Below are 15996 nucleotides of genomic sequence, written 5' to 3' on the forward strand. Positions count from 1 at the left end.
GACTTCAGAATGGTCAACTAAATCATCAAACCAGAGCCACCCAGTTTCAGCTGAGCCATCCACTCAGATTTGCATGGTACAGGCTCAGCTCTTCCATTGGCTTCAGAAGAACAATAAATCTTATCTTGGGAAATTCCGATGGCGCTAAGAAACCCAGACACACAAGGAGATGCATCTGCAGAGGAGGAAACACTACCATGGATACTATAACAGCATTTTTTTCCCAAATGAAAAAAAAAAAAGCCCTTAAAATAAAAAGAAGAGGCGGGGGGGGGGGGGGGGGGGGGGGGCAGGGGGAAACAAGAACCTTGTCCTGTGTTTCACTGTAGCAGCATCCAAATTAACCATGCAGCCCAAATGTATATTAAGCTGGCAGGATCCCTCCAGGTTCCTCAGCTGATCCTTATGAGGCTGCTTTGCTGAAAGATGCATGTGAGTGCCATGCAGCAGAGACAGGCTGTGCTGAGAGGCATCAGGCTTTGTGGTGAAAGGCGTCAAGCTGTGCAGTGATGGAGCTACAAAATGGTGATATTTAGGAGCAAATGGATCACTCTCCCAGCAGCTCTCCAGGAAAAGGGGGAAAAAGCCATCTGCTGACTGCAGCATCTGGCAGTCACAGCCAATCCTGCTTAACTCTCACCTCTCCTGGAACTAATGTGCCTTCTCTCAGGCATTACCACTGAGGTGCCTGGATCACAGCCTACAGCATTTCACATGGCAAGTCCTTATTTGTATTAATCTCACAAAACTAATCCAGAAGCCAGGACACAGAAGCAGCTAACTTGCAAGAGGGAGACTTAAGGATGTCTCTTACACCCCCTGCCCTCTCTGCAGCAGAGGAAACCTGGCTTTACGGGCCTCCATCTGTGCATCTCAAACCCTTCTTGTCCCTTGCCTTAGTGCAGCAAGGACCAGAAGAGGCCCCATAGCTCCCCTCTGCCTTTGAGGTAGAATCTCCAGCTGCCAGGAGCTCTCAGGACCATTGTACCTTGTAGCCAGGTCTACCACATGGCAGACATCTAGCTAGGTTTCAGCATTTACCTCTGCAGAATTAAGCACCTCCAACACACAGGCGAAGTGTATTTGTGCAGTACTTTAAAAATTACGATGGAAGCACTAAAGGTTATTTATCATCATAGGAGTTTCAGAAGTTTACATATAAAACATAGTTGTTGCCATTCTGTACTGGTAAGTGATATAGAAACAGCCTTCAAACAGATTACAGTGTTCCAGACTTGCTGTTAGACTGAATTATAAAATTGTGTTCTTTTTAGCCTAATACATGAAGAAAAGAGCATAATATGCAAGTTGGGGCACTCCCATCAGTGCTCTAGACCAGGCCTGCAAGCAGAGCATTCCTATTTCTCCACAAATATTCCAGTCCTCAAAAGCACAGAGCTTAATTGACCAGCAAAGCTTGGGAGGCAAGATGCCAGGGGACCATGGGTACTGCCTGGACTTCTGCTGAAGATGTCTACTGGTGGACATTTTCCAATTTCTTCTCCAGTATGGATTGTGCACGGATTTACTATTAAATACCATCCTAGAAAGATTCCCAAAGGAGACATTCGTAAGTTTCACAGTTTTGCTTCATGAAAGGAACAGTCATAAAAACAGTTGCTGAACCTTTGATTTCACGGTAGCAATACTGGAAGTAAGAAGAAATGCTTGTCACAGCTTTAATGGAATCAATGACCATGTCTTTAAGTTGCTAGTCAAGCCAACAATGAGGCCTTGCTGAATTCATAGCGCTGTGGGAGAAAGTTACAATCTATATGAAAAGAACATTGCCCTAACTGTCATCAAGCAACTGCAGAAACCTGAGTAAACTGTTTTCTTGCTTTTAAAAGCAGTTGCCAGTAAAAAACCCCAGCAAACCAGTAAGTGATTTTGATTTCCTAATGACTAACTACTGTTGAGTACCAAGAATGACAGTAAGTTTCAAAGACATTTTTCAGTCAAGACACATCTTCCACACTATTAATAAAACCTTTCTGTACATTCTGCAGCATCAGGCATACAAAGCAGCACGTGGAGAAGTATTGTGAGCTCATATGCTGTGGATCCCTTCAAATTCAAAGACAATTTCTCCACTAATAGGAGCTGGAAATCACATAAACATCTCACAGCTTTTGAAAAACTCAACCCATGTTTACAAAGCACAAATGCTCCCCAAATCTTGAATTATTTAAGTTGGATAAAGGATCTTGCAGTCTCCTTATAGCTATCGCTGACATTTATGCACATGTGTCAGCATCATTTCCAGTGCCATAATGCTGGTATTTTGACAGTCTCTCTGCTCCCCTCTCTGTGTGTCTCAGTTTCAACATGCTTCAAGCTGTCATTTTTTTTCTAGTGCAAGCAGAGCTGAGCCCTGGATATTTCATGTCCTGACAAGTTGAGGGAAACAACAGTTCCCAGGGAGACACAGCACTGGAATGAGGATTACTTTTGCTGTTCATCCTACAGGTCACACACAACAAGTACGGCTGGGCAGACAGTATCTGTGGGGCTTTGCTCCAGTTGCAAGAGGTGTCCTTACGCTGCCTTCAGCCAGTTTTCCACCAGAGTCAAGTCAGTGACTTCAGGTAACTAGCCCTTGCTTCTCACTGGTATAAAGCAAGAGACGCAGGCAGATGGTGTGTACGTGGAAAAATATCTTCAGCTCTAATCCGGTCATGTACCCCACACCCAACTGATACATCTGCTGTTTTCACACTCTAGCACTAGCTATTGAAGAAAATGCATGATCAACAGAGAGGTCAGCCAGATCTATCTCCATGCAGGAGGAAAAAATGAAATTGTTCTTATGTCCCTTCAGTTTCTTTTGAATTGTGAGCATCTGTGTCCCATTGCACATACCCTGCTCCAAAATCCCCATGGTAGAGGCCATGCTACAAGACTGTATGCAGGAAGAGGAATCCTGTAGTGCTGGTGATGGGTTGGGCACTCTGGTAATTTATGGTCAAGTAATGGATGGTTTTCAGGGCATACTCAAGGCTTAAAGGCAGCATCTGAACAAGACTTTCCAAGCCAACACATTTTCATGATTTCCAAATCTAACTGACTAACAGATAGGGATCTGGTTATAGAAGCCCTTTGCATTAGCACATGTCAGATTAGCTAATGAAACAGCCTAATCTTTTCCTGTGTCCAGCATCCTTTGCGAGACATGTTCAATAGGTACCCTTGCCCGTCTCCTTGTACATTCACATTCCTCCTTGAGTGTCTGTCCTGAAGCCCTTGAAGTCACCTTGAGCTCTTTCTCTTGACAAACAGGACAGCAAGCCGTAAGACCTTTGTTGCGACAACTTGGACATGTCAGGACAAGCTGCCGGCAGTGCTGGCTGGAGCAAAGTTTATACTGGTCCCACAGTGTCCCACAGTATCTGCATGCTGAAGGGAGGAGGAAAAGAAAAAGTTAACACCCATATTGCCCCATCTGTCCCCCTTGCAGAGGGTTCTCCACGGCATCAGGGGGCTGCAATCTCTCATTTAAGTGGCTATCTATTGTCTTCCAGGCTTTTAATTCTTGCTTTAGCTTGATCTTCTAGAACCTAGTTCATTTTTAAACTTCTGATTTTGATGTAAAAAGCTTAGGACAGCTGTCTCTCAGGAAAAGGAAAACTCACTAGTGCTTCCTCTAATTCCAATTAGACAGATTTAAAGATTCTTGCTGCCAAGTAAAGAAGAAAAATATGCTGGTGGTAATTAAGCAAGTATGCAGGAACGTTGTCTGCTGGGGAAGGGGGTGCCACAGGACTTCCTTCCACCTAAAAGCAACAGCTTGTGCAGATGGGGTGTCATTTGCAGTCCTGGTAGAGTCCTTCCACAAACAGGTTTTAACTATTTAACTGAAAGTTACAGCCCAGTTTAGCTGTACCATCAAGAAAGGTGCCTATACCAACACTTCCCCTTGAAACTTCTGTGTTCTGTTTCTCCACCAAGCCAGGCACCTTCAAGATGTATAAGGTAATTGCAGAGGAGGAATGGGCAGTTATGCTCAAAAAGTTACCCATTCAGAGAAAAAACAGCACTGCTTCCTAAAAAAGGCTAGAGCCAAATTCCATCCATTTGCACCTGGCAACTAAGAAGAAGAAAACAGTGTTTCATTTGCAGTATCTGAAGAGCGACCCCAGCCAGAAGAGCAGGCAATGTTCTTAACAACTTCAACCAGAGGTCACTGAAATTCTACAGGCTACAGAAACTTTTAAAGCACAAAAATAACAAAGTGCTGTAGAGCTTAGTGCCATCACTATCCCAGTTCCTGGCAGTCTGTGCTGATGTTCTGTGAGATTACTGGAGCAGAGAACAGCTGACAGCAGGAGAACTATTTAATGCTTTGGTCACTTGGCCAACCCCAGTCTGATCTGCACTGTGGGCAACAACTGGGTAATGACACCAGTAGTGCTTGACATACATCTCCACAGCTGCAGATGGCTCACAACAGCAGCTGTTCTGCTGGGGATGCTTCCTTTTACTGCTCCAGTTTTAGTGACCCCTTTTCTCTCATTTCTGTTTTATGTGTTAAAGCCATAGAGCTGATGATCATCATGAAAAGTGATGGCACTAAAAGGTCAAAGTGAATTTGAGGAAGAACTACACAGACCAGTTTGGCTGCCCCTCTGCTGCACATCTCTGTGGAAACGATTGCAATAGCTTCCCAGCCTTCTGCACTTACTTTATTATCTAGTCCTACCTGAGATGATATCTTCATTGGAACAAATGGCGTAACGATCATCAAATACAAACAGCTTCCCCCTGTAGAATCCATCTGGAAACTCTTCCAGGTACTTGTGAATTCCACCTTTTAGCTGGTAAACCTCTCTGCACACTGCCTGTTTAAAGCATATTAGCAGAAAAGCTGAAGGAGACAGCAGTAGTGGTGGTGTGCCAGAGTTCTCAAAGCAAATGTAAATGCCAGGGGTCAACAAAAAGCAGCAGCTTCTCAGTGAGCATCAGATGGCACCATGTGCATCCACAACGCTTAGGCAGTGCCACCGGGGATTACTGGGCAGCTCCACAATGCTAGCTTGTTGACATGAACCCAAATGGCATTTAATGTTACAGTCAAAAAAAGGCTGGTAATGTCCTCAGCTAAGGGAGGTTTGCTGCATCAGAGACCACACGCTTTTCAACCTCTGTGAACCACTGCTTATTCTATGTAGCAAGCTGTTAGCAGGAGCAGAATTTCTCAGGGTTCACACTGGTGCAGCAGAGAAAAAAAAGAATCAAGGTTTAAATCTCTGGAGAACATATATGTGTGCTGTTCCCTTGCTCCTTGAGGAAAGGATCCAGGAGGAGAGTGGGATAGAAAGCACAATTAGAACAGTGCAGTGTGCTGGATTTAATTCCACAACACTAGGAAAGCACTAACTGGCTGATTTTCACCACTCTGAGATGCTCAAGCTGGGCAGTAATAAAACCTAGACAGAGCTTGCGGAAACACTGCAGAATGCTCTCAAGCCCTCCTAAAACACCACTACAATGGTCAGGGCAGGCTTATAAATACCTCTTTTCAGCAAATTGGTTATGTAATTATTTTCTAAGAGCAATCACTGCTGCGACACTAGTCCATGCAGATCATCCTGAGCTGCATTAAACTACCCATGTCCTTGACAGACAGCACAAGGCAAGTGTGCGTCAGAGACATTCATCTCCCCAACTGCTCACTGAGCAGTTTGTGCTCAGTAAGAATCTACCAGCAAAAGAAAAGACAGCTGCCCTTAAAGCAGTCTCAACTCCCTGACACTTGTGCCCTCAGAATGACATCTCACCTTGCTCCGTAGGTAAGCAGAGCCTCTTTCACAACGAATCCCTCCTGTGCAGTACATGAGGACACGCTTGTCTTTAAAAAGCTCCAGGTTTTCATCTACGTAGCTGGGAAAATAGCTGAACTTCCTGATATCTGGAGCCAGACAGCCCTGGAAATGCCCCTGCAATAACAGATGGCCATGTGACTGGTTACAAGCAGTCTTACATGGTAAGGTCTGTGCCTTGAACTAGAGGAAGTAACAAACCTTTGGGCCAGAACACTGAGCTCACTGCAGCTGCTTTAGGCAGTTCCTCAGCTGCATTTATGCATCAGAATACCTGTCAAAATCTGTAAGAGGATGCTGGACACAGCATGTCTCCTCATCCAAACATAAAAGAAGGAGGTAAGCAGAACAGAACTGTCAAAGAGAGGACAAGCCACAACAGTGCAGGAGGGCTGGTGGGTGTGACAGCAAGATGCCCCTATTCTTTTTGAAATATGGGACAAGGCAAAAATGCTGGAAAACATCCTTACAAATTATGCCACTTTTACTTCAAACTATGTGGTATTAACTGCTAATGTTGTATGGACCACTTTGTCTTCTTCCTGCCCAAAGCTGTCTAAGCACTTATCTGGGCAGGCTCCATGCTGAGTCGCTGAGCAGGTCCTCTGCTGCTTGTGTCTAATACTCATTACTAAACTGAACTTTGTACATAGTACAGTCAAGTTGGAATCTGGAATATTTTCTTCCAGTCAGGTTACACCCTCACAATGTGAAATGCTTCCCCCCAGCACCTGTAACACACTGGAAGAAGCAGGCAAATGAGACTTACTATTTTACTTTCATAGAAGTTCCTACAGTCCAGCAAGATGGTATCGCTTTGTCCTTGACTGGCCTGAGACAAATACTGTTCTACTTCTCTATGAAAATCCTGAGGGGATAAATGGATTCCTTTAACAAAAAAAAAAAGGAAAAAAGGAAAAAAAGAAAAAAAAGAATAAAAAGTAAGATAAAGAAGTGAGAAGCAGAACTACAAAACAATGTTACGTCTGATCTTGCTGATCCAGATTCTCCTCAGATTTCCAAACAAAAATTTTCTGTGACAGTTCACAGAGTTTTCATCCCAACTCAACCAGCCAAGTTTATCCGTGTTTGGCTTCCTATTGGCAAATGAAAGAAAACACAACACTGTTCCACATGACAGAAGCAGCAGCAGGCAGGCGCCTGTCTCTATGATCTTTGTTATGGCCCCCTGGCAACTCCTACAGTTGTGTAAGAGTGAAAAATGTTTCCCTTCCCTTTGCTCAACTTTCACTACATTTGGAGGTGCAGAAGTGTACAGAAATGGAATTTTTTCAATGAAACTCTTCTCTGTTGATAAAAATGGAAAATTTCCATATGTGTGTTATTACTTTCAGTGCAACTTCAACTTACATAAAGTTTCTCAGCTTTCAGGTTGCTCACCACTTAGGACTCCTAACCTACTGAAAAACAAAAAACCTCCCCCACCAAAATCCATTACCTTATTAAAAAATACCCCTACAAGCAACCTGACAGAGTAATGGGAACCATCTCCATAAATCACTGTAAAATAGAAGGAAAAAGGGAAAGAAGTATCCAAACATACATCCCTCAAACTGCCAAAAAATGGGGGGAAAAAAAAAAATCCTCTGCCAAAACCACAAAAAGATGCTGTAGTAATTTACCACCAACCAAACCTCCTGGTGGAAAAAAAAAGCCCAAAACTGCTCTGTTAATTGCTATTTGCTGTGTTCCTGCTTACCACCTACGTAAGTGTCCTCATAGCAGATGCATAGCCTGTAACATCTTATTGGGTATAATCCATACTAAGCAGCTACAGGTAGCAGAAAACAAATGCAGCCTGTGTTAGGGGAGTGGCATGAACCTGATGCAGACCTTGGCTCTGCTTTAGTGTAAAAGGCAGGAGCATGGCTGTTAATGTCAACACAAGTAATGCCAAGTCAGTGGTCCCTAACAAAGGAACATGTATATACTCAACTGTAAGCTTCAGCGGGATTCTAGCATTTTGTAAAAAAAAAAAAACAAACTCTCAGCATCCACAGCACCAGAATCCACTGGATCCACAAGAAGACTCCATGGAAAGATCTTCCTATACAGCTTGGTTCTTACTGCAAGCTAACCACAACAAGAGAGCACTGGAGCTCTTTATATGGTATCATTTCTGAGCAGTCTCAAGTACCTACAGAATATTTAGAACAAATATGGACATATTCATGCATTGAAATGTCTTTCCTAACCACCATACAGAGTTTCACCTTACATCTGCCTTTAGCAGGTGTCCAAAGACATACTCCCTGACTAAAGTACAAGGTATGTCCCCACCCCAAAACAAGGTAAATACTTGACGTCATTTGAACTATTACTGTTTCCCACAAAATAGAAAGTTAATTCTAATCTTTTTTTGAGGCAGCTAAGCAAAACCTGGGCCAGCAAATTCCCTGCACCAGTAACTTTTGACTACCAGTAAAAACTTTGACCAGTAAAAAATGAATTTCCGTATCTACTTCTCCTGTGTCCTGGCTACTGTGCAGAAGGAAATGTTTTTGAAGGTACTTTATTCTTCACCTACTTCTCACTTGAGTGAGAGGCTTTATTTTTCATTAAACCAACTTACCAGTTTCTTTATAAGACAGTATCTTTGGATCAATGCCCATAGGTACAATTTCTTTGAATACTCCAACTCGAAGGTCTGGGAAACAGTGAGCTCCTCCTGCACTGCTCTAGGAAATTAAACACAAAAAAAATCCACCAAATTTGCCAGGTGTCAAGATTAAAGTTACCCACTCACTCTAATTTCTACAACTAGAGTATGAAACTGTCTTCGTGGCTGAGGCTAAGAAATGTCTCTCCTGCTGAAATTCACATGCTAAATCCTGAGGTTTTGGCAGGGGACCCCTGCTGAGATCTGGCAGACAGGTGTCTGACACCCAATGACTACCCTGCAGGTGAGACAGACACCATTTGGCATGACATGTGGAGTCACTGAGGAGTGGGAAGGAGAACAGGTCTTAGAAACAATGTCACTAGCACCTATTATGAGAAAGTCAAGGCCCCTACAGATCGTGCTGACCCTGACAGGCATATTAAATAACCTCCTCCAGTAATGGATCATGTTGACACATCTAGGCCCTGCAGTTCTCTTCAGCCCCTCTGATGCCAGACACAAGCACAGCTAGGCCTCCAGTCATGGCATGTGCAATGGGGACTGCGGTGATTCATGGGCGTGAAAGAGACATATGGGAGGTCATCCAAGGCTCAAGATTTGTTAACAGTGGAGCCTGACACCCCATGGCCCCCCAACCTCAAGTGCAGGATTTCCCCTTTGCAGGTCTCACAAGCCCTTTTTGGTAGGCACTGCAGGTGACAGGAAGTGAGAATTTCTGCAGGGCTGAGCCTCAAACATGGTGTGTGCACTATTAAGCATCTAAACACTCAAAACAGAAGGGCAGTGCTGTGCAGCACTGTCCCAGCTATCACAGAAATCAGTCTGCAGCAACTACAGTGGCCACTGAATATCTTCGTAGCCCCAAGCGCAATTTTCTCTCCTCTATGCCCTTGTCTTCATGGCACAGGGACCTGAAACCCCCAGTTACTTGGGTATACAGCATGCAGAGGAACTGTGAGACAGAAAATACCATCATGTACTAACACATGAATGCTGATGCCCAGAGAGATCATGCAGGGTTGGATGTTTTGCCAAGGTCAAGGTAAAATTCCATCCCTGTTGTTTTGCATCTACTCATCACTGTAACTAACAGGTCACATCTACTCTTGAAATTCAGCCAACCACAACAGACAGTTAAAAAGCTAAGACTGAATCTGCACTGCAGCTATACATTGGATTTGAGTTTCACAAGTTTCACTAACTCCTTTGATCTAGTTATTTATGGGGGAAAAAAACAAATAGTACTCCCTGCAAATTAAACTGCGTGGAAAAGAAAAATGCTATAAAAGCAGCAGCTTTCCTTCCTTACAGAGAAACCAGTACCTACTGTGCTGTGGCAGCAAAAGCCTACTAGAATGCCATACAGTGCCAGCCACAGCTGCCATCACCATTTGAAGACACCAATCAGCACGTATGCTCAGGCTCAAGCAGAAGTCAGCACCTCACTCTCCCTCCAGTCCGGCGCTAACTGGAGTAGGGAGAAACCTCTTGACTCTGCCTGTGTATTTTCTCTAGAAGACATCCAATTCATGGAACTGACAGTGGACCTCTATGGACACCAAAGCCTGCATGAACCTAAACCAGTAGGCTTCTAGGCAAGGATCTCAAACCAGGGTGAAGAGTAGAGTGTGGGAATAGTTTGCTTGGGTGCGTGAACGTTGTGATGCCTTGGTTTTGGCAGTCAAGTTGGAGTAAATGCTTGTTGAAGAATGGTGGGGCTGAAGCACACTCCCTCATTCACCCATACTGGGGCTTTGCAGCTGCACCCATAGCTGCCAAAGCTTGTAGCAGCTGCCATCACTGCTCATGATAACTACTACCGCTGGTGAAAACTGGCAGATACACCTAAACCAAGTAAGGTTAGGAACCCTTGGCTTAGATCAGTGCTGGGAGAGCAGAACTGCTAGAGCAGAAGTAATACTATCAAGAAGCAATGTGCTTATTTGTCACAAATTAAACGTCCTGCATGAACAATGTCTACTAGAAATTATTTTTTCATACCTTGAAATCCGCTTGACACAAAATGTCTTTGAACAGAGGCTGCGAAAGCATAACTTCAATGTAGAGATTGGTAGCTACTTTGCTTCCACCAACTGTCCCATTAATCCCTTCTGAAGCAACTCGCACCTAGAAGGCAAGAGGAGAAGCTGCAGCTAAGGTTTAGTAAGAGCAAAAACAGATCAAAGTGAAATTAGCAAAATATGACTGGGCGACAAAAGCTAGACACAGAAGTATGTCCAGAAAAGAGACTACTGAAGAAGGAAGGAAAGAAAAGATGGTTATACGGAAGGTGAACATAAAGAAGATAGAAAATAGGAATAAAACCCCAGTAATCACTTTTGAGCCATTTCAGAAGAATGACATCAAGACAGTCAGAAAAGTTCATGCAATAAACAGAGAAATGCTAAGTGGTTAACAGGCAAATCCTGCAGTCAGCATTAAAATTCTTACTGGAAGTCTGCCTCAGGAAGAACAATGGTATTGTGCCCAATGACTCACACAGCTAAAAGCAAAATGTGAATATGCATAATATTGCATGTAATACTAAATTTCAGTGTGAGTCATTTTATCTCCAGCACTGACAAATGAACAAAAACTCTGAAGTGGTGGTGGGGGAAAGACTGAATATAAGAGGCAAGGAAAAAAACCCAACTGGTTGAGAAGCCAAATGCTGTACCTGTCTTGGAGATGAAAAAGAAAATGAGAAAAATACCAGCCACCAGACAAGATAGCCGAGGAAAAAAAGAGAATTTAATGCATCAGGACATTTCACCCCCAGGCCTGCGCTGATGTAGAACAGGGAAGGTGCCTACCATTGGCAGAGGAAAAGCTACTTAGGAAGACAAGTCAGAGATAAAAGTAGTCTCCGGCTCTAAGTTGCCCTCTTGAAAAATGCTTCTCCCCACAGGTAGCCTACGAACATCAGCTTTGTGAGGCTAAAATTCACCTTTGCCCACAGCCTCAAGAGGCCAGCTAGGCAAGCCAACTCACCTCCTTGGTCTAGTCTGCCAGGAATGCAAAGAACAAAGACTCTGTGCAGGAATGAGCACTGCTATCCTACAGCGTGATCTAAGGTGTCAGTTGCTCTCGTCTCATTCCTAACAGCATGGATTACAGCTTGGTGTAGTGATTCTGACTGGAAGACCATTGCGCATTGAGGAGTTAGTGATACACATAACAGTTAACTGGAGCAAGCCCAGACCCATGCTGTACAGTGCTGCACTTCCAGCTTGGCCTTCAGGCTGTGTTGTGCTGGACGTATCCTTTAGCCGCAGGATAAACCCAGCCCGATAATCCTAACAGAGATGCCTGCATGCAGCTCCCTGTTGATACCCATGATTATGCCACCTGCATTTCCTTGCATTTATCTAAAAGTGCATCAAGAAGTTCTCATGTGAATATCCTTTCTGTTTGACAGTAGGAGTGATGAAAAGACTTGTTTTCCTGTAAAAAAAAATCTTTAACAGTTTGAATGACGGAAATGGGGTAACCGTTGCAAGGACAGGGTCTGCAGTGTGCTGCGCGTGGATCAGAGGCTCACTCAATGCTGTACAACTCAGGATTCCCAGCATCAAAAGGGATATAAGCTTATCTGTATTGTTTTATTTTTCTTTGTAGCATTAGCTCTTAAATGAATTTTAAACAATACTTGACAGAGTCTGAGTGCCTTTCTTAATGGGATCATAACAGACTAGCACCTTCTGGTGCAAAGCACTCGGTTGCCCCATCGTCCTGCACTAAGCGAAGATTTTTCTTTTGTTAAGAATACAACCATTGCTTAAAACCTTACCTTGCCGGTGAGATGCAGATGCTGGCACAGGGCCTTTTGCCAAGCACAGAGTTTCTCTGGATCCTTCACCTCACAGTAACAGTAATACAGAAGTACTTCTCCCACCTTGCTGTCCACAGCATGGCAAAGATGAATAAATAAGAGAAGGATGTTAGGGATGAAAGGACAAAGATATACTATTACCAGTAACCATTCAAAAAGCAGACAATTTTCTTCTGGCAGATGTGGGGAGAAAAAACAAAACAAAACAACAAACAAACTTTGGAGGGATTACAACTGCTGGGTTTGATTTATTTCAAAGGGAAAGAATATAAACTAAAAAAAGCTCCCACATTCCTAGTTCTTGGGACTGGTTACAAAATGAACTCATCTGTGCTGCACGGGACATCTCTGCCAGCAGCCTACAGCATGCTCTACTCAAGTTTCTCTCAACTCACAGGACACAAGAATTGCTATTTTCCGTGCACACAAGTGTCCCATTAAATGCTTAATCTGACAAACTTGCACACTGAAAATTCAAGTGCTTGAGCTATCTAAATTTAAAAAGCCAAAATTTTCAGTGAGATTGTGTGTGCCTGCATTCTGAGCAGCACAAGCCAAACTCTCTCACAATCAGAAACATTTTCATGACCAACTTATTCATAACCAATGAGCCCTTAAGGTACTTGAACGAGCAGAGAAGAGGGACCTGCGCAGAGCATACCCTGCTGTTCTGCTCTTTTCTGTTACAGTCCTTCCTTCCTTAGAGATCTAAGCCATCCAGTAACACCGCTACAGGTCTGCTTTAACGATGTGGGATGATACAGCTCTGATAGTTCAATCCTCCCAAGTTCACCACCTTCACCACAAAAAAAAAAAAAAAAAAAAAAGCAGCATATCTACTTCTTTATCAGCACAGCGGTAATTTGCATGTTTTGTTAAGGCGTGAGCAGTTGTGAAAGGACTTCAAATGAACCAGCTGAGTCCTGGAGGGTACCTACACTTGTTGATCTAAAGAAGTACCTCAGGAAGGTATCCGAAGCATCTGAAGGCCTACAGTGATATCGGGGGAAACTCCTTCTACATCTTGAAGGGTCACTTGACTGAACTTCATAAAAACAAAAAATAGTACTGGCAGAAGATCATGTAAAGCGTAAGCAGGTCAATGCCCCACTCCCGGCGGGTACCGGTCCTCCAAACCGCTGAGGGACTTACCTTGTCAGGTCATCACAGCTGAGGTGGCTGGTGTCTGGGAGCGTACAGGAGATCTCAGGGCTGCTACGAGAGTGCCCGTTCAGCCCGCCTGCGTCGCCCGCAGGAGCCGAGCCGCTGCAGGGGCTCGCTTCAGCAGCTGCCTGCGTTGCAGCCAGCCCTGCCTGCTGCCCGGCGTCAGCCAGCCCTGCCTGCTGCCCGATGTCTCCGGCGTGCTGCAGAGCCACATGCCTGTGAATGCCGGAGAGCTCTTCAAACGCCTGCCGGCAGCACCGCCACCGCACGCCCTCTCCGCCGGCGGGACACCGGGCTGCGGCCGGCACCTCCCTCGCTTTGACGAACAGGGAAAAGGCCTGAAAAGCACCACAAGCGCCGCCCGTTACCAGCGCTCCCGCTGCTGCGCGGCACCCCCCGCCGCCCCCCGGGCCGGCAGACCGACCGACAGACCCCGAGGTCCGCCGCGGCCCCGCAGCGAGCCCACACAAGGCGTCGCCGAACCCCCCCGCCCCGCCACCCGAGGGCGGCTGCTCCCGCCGCCGGCGGAGCCAGCCGCGGGCCGCAGCCCCCGGCGGGCCGCAGCCCCGGGCGCCGGGCACCGGCCCACCTTCCTCCGGGCCAAGGCGCACTGCTTCCTGGCGGCGACCGCCTCGGCCGCCTCGCCCGGCACCATCTCCGCCTCGGGCGGCCGGGCGGGGCGGGGCCCCGTCGCCCGGGAAACGCCCGGTTTCCGCTTCGCGCCGGCCCCTCTCCGCCTCCCCCCACCCCCGCACCACCCGGCCCCACGGACCCGGAAGTCCTCCGAGGCGGCGTGCGCATCATAGAGAGGCGAGCAGAGAGGCGCCGCGCTGCGCGCCCTTTGCCCCGGAAGCGGAGGTGCGGCGGGACGGAAGCGGGCGGCGGAAGGACCGCGCTCCCCTCTGGCCCGCGCGAGGCGTCCCGGCTCCGCTCCCCGCGGCTCGGCTCGGCTCGGCTCGGCTCGGCTCCCCGCCGCTCCGCTCCCGTCCCCTCCCCTCCGCGCCGCTCGGCTCCCCGCCTCCCGCCATGTCGCGGCGGCGGCACAGCGACGACAGCGACGGTGAGCGCCGCGGCAGCCCTCCCGCCCCGAGGTGGCGGGGGCGGCGCAAGGCCGGGCCCCGCCGGGCCCTCCCGCTGCGGGAGGGGGGCTCTGGGCGGGATTGGGGGGCGGCCGGGGCGGGGGCTCTCCGCCGGTAACGGTGTGCTCGGTGTGTTGGAGCAGGGCAGCCCCACAAGAGGCGGAGGACGTCCGAGCCGTCGGAGATCGAGGAGAGGCTCGAGTCGCTCATCTGCAGGGTGGGAGAGAAGGTAGGCGGGCTGCGGCCCGAGAAAGTTACAAGTTGGGGTTTTTCTTCTTCCCTTATTCCGTGTGTTGTGTGTTAGCGGTTCGTCTGTAGTAACCACCCAGAAAGAAAAGTTGGGGGTTTTTTGTTTCTTATGACCCAGTTGGAAAGTTGTCAGCTTTTGCAAAACCACGTGCTAAAACGGGCAAGTGCTTCAATAGCAGTGCTGTTATCTTCCAAGCCGTGATAAATGGCCAGGGAATAGTTCTTGCTTTGTGTTTGCGGGTGTTGTTGCTGGTTCCAGTCTGTCAAGGATGTGGAACTTGGTCTGCATGTGGTACAAGTTTCAAGTCCTGACAGGATTTGAGGCTGATAGAAAGGGGGCTAAAAGGGTAAGGACAAAAATGATGCTGCGCTGACGTTATGTAAGGTAAAAACACATTGCAAAAGTGTTTTGTTTCATGCTGTATCGTTAATTTACTGCTCAATCGCCTTACCAAGGTGTCCCTGAGGCAGTGTTAGATCTTGCGTCCCAGGGAAGCACTGGAGTTCCTTGTGGGGGAGGTGGGTGATCAGATGCAGCTCTTCAGAGGAGTAGTTGCTCCTTCATTCAGGCAAGTGAAAGCAGCTCTCTACTGCTAAGAGAGCTGAATCATTGCTCTTGTCCTGGTTACGGCTGGGATAGAGTTAATTTTCTTCCTAATAGCAGGCATAGTGCTGTGTTTTGGATTCAGGATGAGAAGAATGTTGATAACACGCTGATGTTTTAGTTGTTGCTAAGTAGTGCTTATGCTGGTCAAGGACTTTTAGTTTTCCCATGCTCCGCTAGGTACGCAAGAAACTGGGAGGGGGCACAGCCAGAATAGTTGATCCAAACTGACCAAAGGGCTATTCCATACCATATGACATCATGCTCAGTATAGAAACTGGGGGGAGTTGGCTGGGCAGCAGCGATTGCTGCTCAGGAACCGTCTGGGTATCGGTCGGCGGGTGGTAGGCAATTGCGTTGTGCATCACTTGCTTTGTATATTATTATTATTATTACTACCATTATTATATTGTTATCATTAGCATTACTATTTTACTTTATTTCAATTATTAAACTGTTCTTATCTGAACCCAGGAGTGTTTCTCACTCTCACCCCTCCAATTCTCGCCCCCATCCCCTTGGGGTAGGGGGAGTGAGCAAGCGGCTGCATGGTGCTTAGTTGCTGTCTGGGGCTAAACCACTGAAAAAGGAGGTGGCATAAAAGG

At 46.5% G+C, this 15996-nt stretch overlaps 2 protein-coding genes across 4 annotated transcripts in view; one reads left to right on the forward strand and one right to left on the reverse strand.

Moving 5' to 3' along the window:
- Positions 1–1665: 1665 nt before the first annotated feature.
- TSTD2 (thiosulfate sulfurtransferase like domain containing 2) lies at positions 1666–14114 on the reverse strand. The gene is made up of 9 exons (XM_075727110.1): positions 14049–14114; positions 13448–13797; positions 12254–12362; positions 10465–10590; positions 8413–8518; positions 6589–6707; positions 5778–5936; positions 4700–4838; positions 1666–3396 (listed from the first exon to the last, which is right to left on the reverse strand). Exons 1-9 carry the CDS (start codon positions 14112–14114, stop codon positions 3137–3139), a joined length of 1434 nt encoding a protein of 477 aa, XP_075583225.1. The 3' UTR covers positions 1666–3136.
- Positions 14115–14485: 371 nt separating this feature from the next.
- NCBP1 (nuclear cap binding protein subunit 1) overlaps positions 14486–15996 on the forward strand; it is a 33468-nt gene continuing 31957 nt past the window's right edge. The window contains exons 1-2 of one of the 3 annotated variants that reach the window (XM_075726558.1): positions 14486–14525; positions 14679–14767. In XM_075726558.1, coding sequence (XP_075582673.1) covers positions 14486–14525; positions 14679–14767 — 129 coding nt within the window. The remainder of the gene's footprint in view (positions 14526–14678; positions 14768–15996) is intronic. The other 2 variants (XM_075726559.1, XM_075726560.1) reach the window with 2 other exon arrangements.

The sequence above is a fragment of the Pelecanus crispus genome, chromosome Z, assembly GCF_030463565.1.
Source record: "Pelecanus crispus isolate bPelCri1 chromosome Z, bPelCri1.pri, whole genome shotgun sequence".
In the NCBI taxonomy this organism is placed as follows: Eukaryota; Metazoa; Chordata; class Aves; order Pelecaniformes; family Pelecanidae; genus Pelecanus; species Pelecanus crispus.